At 39.4% G+C, this 6,000-nt stretch overlaps 1 protein-coding gene across 1 annotated transcript in view; it reads right to left on the bottom strand.

The window, feature by feature from the left end:
* The window catches only part of LOC111146350 (cell surface glycoprotein CD200 receptor 2-like), a 30,615-nt gene that overhangs the window by 2,871 nt on the left and 21,744 nt on the right, over positions 1-6,000 (bottom strand). Inside the window, exon 6 of the mRNA XM_022501874.1 lies at positions 2,620-2,725. Coding sequence (XP_022357582.1) covers positions 2,620-2,725 — 106 coding nt within the window. The remainder of the gene's footprint in view (positions 1-2,619; positions 2,726-6,000) is intronic.

Below are 6,000 nucleotides of genomic sequence, written 5' to 3'. Positions count from 1 at the left end.
TTCTTCTTCTTCTTCTTCTTCTTCTTCTTCTTCTTCTTCTTCTTCTTCTTCTTCTTCTTCTTCTTTTTAATTTTATTTATTTGAGAAAGAAAGAATGAGAGAGGGAGAAAGAGAGAGAGAGCATGAGCAAGGGAGGGGGCAGAGGGAGAGGGAGAAGCAGACTCCCTACTGAGCAGGGAGCCCGACACAGGGCTCAATGCCAGGACACTGAGATTAGGACCTGAACCAAAGGCAGATGCTTAACCAACTGAGCCATCCAGGCTCCCCTTCTGGATACCTTCTCATGTAAGATAATAAATGTTTTATTCAGTTAGAACCCTACTTTCTGTTTATTGCAGCTAGAAGCTCCCTAATTCATCCAATGCTTTTCCTGACCTTCAACCCACACTTTCAGCCAGAATTGAGTATTCCTTTCTTTGATTGCTCTTGCACTGTGTACCTACCTCCATTACAGCATCAGTACTAGGTTTTCATGGTCTGCCTTTCTTTGCTGGCTTCTTGTTATCTCTTACTATAAACTTTAAATTCCAGATCAGTTTCTTAATCACCCTTGGTTTCTCATTACCTGAGCTGCCAGCTTCTGCCTTCCATGTACTGTTTTACCCAGGATGTGGGTAGGGTTCCTTCTTCCTTCATTTCTAAATCACCATTAATCACATGAAGACTGTTGTATATAACAGACTTTAACTCAATGCCAACAGAGAGGCATCCTTAATTCAAGAATTCTTTAGCTACCCTGTCATGGAGAATTTACAACCACCCAACTTTCTTTTTGTAGCTAAGATCTAGTCTATTTCTTTTACCTGATTCCTTAAGAGTCCCCAGATTCCCATCATTGAAGCCCAGAAGCAACACTTTTTTTAAAAAATTATGCTGACCATTTTAGTTCCCTGTATTTTGGAATTCCCAATGCATTCTATGACCTGAGCTTTACCTTTCCTCTCTAATCTGTTGGTGTGTTTCACTAAACAGACAAAATTTCCTCTTCTGTCTCCTCCTGCTTCCAAATTGTAGGAAGGACTGAAGTAAGATTTAAACAAGCAATTTTTAAAATCTCTCCATTGCAATTGTATTCTCAAAGCTTAAATGTGGGGACACCTTAAATATGGCTTCATTGGTTAAGTGTCCAACACTTGATTTTCAGCTCAGGTCATGACTCAGAGTCATCGACCCCTGTGTCTGGCTCTGTGCTTGGCCAGGAGTCTGCTGGTGATTCTCTCCCTCCTTCCCCCTCTCTCAAATAAATAAATAAATCTTTAAAAAAAAAAAAAAAAGAAAGCTTAAATGTGATATCCTTGACATGTGGTGATGCTCAATTTTTAATGAGAATATCCAATCCTTCCTTGAAGATAATAATTAGTCTCATGATATTTCATGTGTTATTTCATTTTGTCACCCTTTTGAAAACCCCCATAAATTCCCTCTTGAACCCCAACTCTCACTGCAAACAAAACAAACTGTAAAGTTCACTGTGTGAATGCTCTCATCAGCAAGCAAGGCAGGTCCACACTTCAGAGGGCTTCTTAGTGACACCCGACAGTCAGTTAACTCTGAATGTCTTAGTTTCCTTTTTTTGTAAAACGAGGAAGTTGGTCTACTTATCTGTAGCTTCCTTCCAGCTTTAAAATACCACATAGGCCTCTAAAAGTCTTGGGCCATGAGAAATGGGGTTGGACCCAAGAAGTAGAGAAGGCCAGCTAATTTTATTTGTAGCTCAAACCGTCTGCTGCTGTTAACACTAACAAGCAGCTATTTGTTCTTTAGTGATTGAAGAACTCAACACTCCATTTAAGAAATAAGTGAGTACTGATCTTGGTTTAACCACCAAGATATTCTCACATTTCCTCTTTCCCTGAAACTAGACTATTAATACCCATCCTTATCTTGTTTGATAAACAAAATATTTCTACCAAAATTAAGTGGCAGGAGTAGTACAATTCAAGTTTGGGAACCAAACTTTTTTTTTTTCTCTTTAATTTTAACAATGGTTTTCTTCCTTCTGTAATTGTCCTAAAATTACCCAAGAAAACCTAAAGAATTAATAAATGTAGAAGCAGTTGAATGGAAAAATTAAAGAAAAAATGCAGGATTACTATCTGAGGCTAGATTTTAGCTTGCTTCGAAATGTTGAAAGAATTAAGTTGAAGCACCATCTAGTGGTTCTCAATTGTGTTTTGCTAAAGGTTGCTCCCAATTTTCCTCAGTTTAGGACCACAATTAATTTGTTGTGCATGTATATATGTATGCATATATGTATTTAGGAAAGAAAATTTTATTTTTTTTATCTTTATGTGGGGCTAAGAGGTTGAGAGACAGTAGCTATAGCTTTTTACTCTTCCAGTCTGATATCACACAGAAATTCATGGCAGTGAAGAAGCATGAATTCAGATAAATCTCTTCCAGGAATAATGGAGAGTAAAAAGGATTAACATAATAAAGCCCTATAGATTTCAGTTCCTCTGTTTCTTCTGTTCAGATCCTCTCTAAGAGTCCAGAACAGTGTCTTTATCTTCCCAATCCTATAATGTAGACATATCCTCACATGTGTAGGGATTGGTTGACTATTAGATGATCTTTGCACATTTCCAGATTCCCAAGCCTTCCCTATAACAAGCCCACAGTATCCTTCAGTTTTATACAACCAGCAATTTTTCTGGAACTATCACAGAGATAGCTCTTATACCCATGATTATTATGTTCTGAAGTTACATCTGTTTCATAATCTCTATGGGAAGAATGAAAATAGAATATGAAAAATGCACATGAATGGAGTATAATATATGTTGCAAGATTAGTAGCAAACTTTGAAATTGGCAAAGTAAGTACTTGTGTTAACCAGGATTAAGTTCAACTTTGTATTGAGTAAAACTCAAAATAACAGTGGCACGAACACAATAGAGTATTTTCTCTCACATAAAGATGGTAAGGGGCGCCTGGGTGGCTCAGTGGCTTGAGCATCTGCCTTCAGCTCTGGTCATGATCTCAGGGTGCTAGGATTGAGCCCCATATTGGGCTCTCTGGTTGGCAAGGAGCCTGCTTCTCTCTCTCTCTCTTTCTCTGCCAGCTTGTGATCTCTGTCTGTCAAATAAATAAATAAATAAAATCTTAAAAAAAATAATAATCTTATGGTAGGTATTCTAGGGTTAGTATGGCAAGTCCATGTATTAGGACCCAGGAAACTTCTTTCTTTTCCATCATCTTATTGAGTAGCTTCCATCCTCAATGTCATCCATGGCTCAAGTTGGCTGCTGGACCTCCAGTCATTACACCACTGTTGTAGTCCAGAAGATAAGGAGGAAAAGCAAAAGAGGATCTCTTCTTTATCTTTAAAGAGATATCCTAAAAATATCACACAAGTTACATGCTTACACCTTATTTGCGAAAATTTTAATGTGTAGTCATACTCAGTTGCAATGGAAACTGAGAAATGTCTTACAGTTAAGTGTGTCTCCTTACAAAATAAAACTGGAGTCATGTTATTAAGCATTGTATCAGGGATCTAGTACCACAATAATGCTGTGTAACAATCACAAAACTTCTGTAGCAACAATTGCTTAATGTCTAGGATCATCTGAGGGTCAGGTCGACAGCTCTTCTGACCTTGAGTTTCTCCCTTGCTTAAGAGAGGACTTACTGTTGCATTATCTAGGCTGACCTCAACAGTGAAGTGGCGAATGGGACTAGGATGACCCAGCTCTGCTCTACATGTTTCTCAACCTCCAGCAGACTAGCCCAGGCATATTCTCATGGACTAGCAATAGAAATACACAGGACTTCTTGAGATGTAAGCTCAAAACTCGGTACACTGCCATTTCTGCCTCATTTGATTGGCTAAAGCAAATTACATGAGTTAGAGAAACATGTACTTGCTTTATGTTTCCAACTCAAAAATTACTGACAAATTACATGGATAGAGGGAGGCGGAAAGATCTGGAGTCAAGAATGCAATCTTCTACTACTAAGAGAAAGGGGAAGATGAGCATTGGCTCAGGCAGCTAGCAACCAGTATCACAGTGTTTTTGAGTCTGTAATGGAACGATGGCACTAGACTTTTTTCCATTCTATGCCCTGTTTTAAACATGCAGGAGTTACAATAAAAAAGAGAGAGCAAGAGAGGGAAAAGAGCTAATATAAGCTATAAATGAAAGCTAATATAAGCTATAAAAAGAATAGTTTATTTCTTGGCTCATGTTCAGTTACTAATGAAGTAGGTATTAATCTTAACACTTGTCCTTTCCTTTCCTATAGGCAGAAACTAGCTATCTACTAGCTATCTGTACCCAAACCCTGACTGTTTCTGCTGAGGCAGCTCCACTACATTCTCCAACTTCCACAGAAGTTAGTGTGGCCATGTGACAAATACTAGCCAATAGAAAATGAGCAAATGTCCTTACTACTCCAGGCCCTGCTCATAAAAACCTCCTATATAAAATCCCTCATTCTCTCTTTTTCCCATTCACCAGCTGAATGGAGAACACTCTGAGAAGGGCAGAGTTATAGGATAAAGTGCTACCTTAGAGCAGAACCACTCCTGTTCCCTCCCCTAGATCCACCAACCTGCCCTATTGATGAAGTTCTAGAACCTAGGTGAGGTTCGGTGGGCTGAGGTCCGGAGCCGATGACCAAGAAAGAATTCTTGAGACATCTTTGGTGCAAAATGGTGGTTTATTAAAGCACGGGGACAGGACCCGTGGGCAGGAAGAGCTGCTGCCCCGGATTGTGAGGGATGGCAGGTTATGTACTCTGCGGTTGGGGGAAGGTGAGGGGAAGGGAGGTTTCAACTGAGTTTTCATATGCTAAAGAGGGCCTACAAGGTGCCGGGAGACCACTGTTGTCTTTTAGCAAGCCATTAACATCAAGATAGTTGGGAGATTCCTGTCTTGCAGGATTGTGATCTCTGCAAGTTAACTATTTGTTTCTCGTTTATGGCAGTCAGGGGTGCCTGAGGAATGTTACACATATTACCGAGGGGAGCGGGTGGAGATGGGGTGCAAGGTGCCAGCTTCTGCTTTGTCCTCAGCCAGCCTCCTGTTCCCTCATCACTATGATATGAAGTGAGCAAAAATTAAACTTTCGTGGTATGAATACACTGAGATTGAGATGTTGTTTGTTTCAACAATTAGACTATCTTACTTATATATTATCTTCCAGATAGTAGTATGCATTCATTTTCTCCTTCTGAGACTTGATAAAAATAAAAGTAATTGCTTGAATCACCTGCCACCTTACACAAGAAATTTTTCCTTTAAACAAAAGGATACTTTTTACTTTAGGATTACCATGTGTACCAATGAAGATAGGGTTCTAGTTTACAGTGGCCCTAGATGTTGGGGTTTCACCAAGAACTCTTACCCTTCCTACCATTAATCCATTCCAACCTGGAGTACAGATGGGAGAGAATTGAGACAGTGGAGTTCTAAAAGTGAGGTTACATTCAGCATAGTCTCCAATGACTCTAAGAGCTCTTTATTTAGGATCCACTTAAAATTCCTTCAGCAATAAAGGCACTACTAAAAATGACTTCTGGCCATTTATTCAATAATCAGGCCAAACATGTACTAATTGCTAGCAAGCAAGAAAGGGATGGGAGGTTGGCTACAGGTCAACCAGAAGGCAATGTTTGTAGTAGCTTCTGACATTGCAACATTATTTAGCATCTTAAAAGGGCAGAGGAAACAAGAGGAAACAAGAAACAAGGATGAAAGCACTATCCAAAGAACCCAAAGGGGTGTAGAAAAACTGCAAAGCATTGTAATTTGCCATTTCCTGAGCCATCTTCCTCTTTAGGCTAAGAAGCTGGGCTATTTCTTGTTTGCAAATTAGAACTCAGTAAGGCAAAGGGGAATGTAGATTAGTCATCCCAGGCATTTATAATGGCAGGCAGCAAGCCTTGGCATATGTATAAATACATGTTTGCTAAGAGTTTGAAACAGGATTTGACAGCTATCACAGTGATTCACATAAACACAAAGGTAGCAAATAGTAACAGGAGCAGTTGAG

Source organism: Enhydra lutris, unplaced genomic scaffold (genome assembly GCF_002288905.1).
Source record: "Enhydra lutris kenyoni isolate GAN:26980312 unplaced genomic scaffold, ASM228890v2 scaffoldscaffold2, whole genome shotgun sequence".
NCBI lineage: Eukaryota > Metazoa > Chordata > Mammalia > Carnivora > Mustelidae > Enhydra > Enhydra lutris.
The sequence above is the reverse complement of the archived record's forward strand: the minus strand, read 5'-3'. Positions and strand labels throughout refer to the sequence as shown.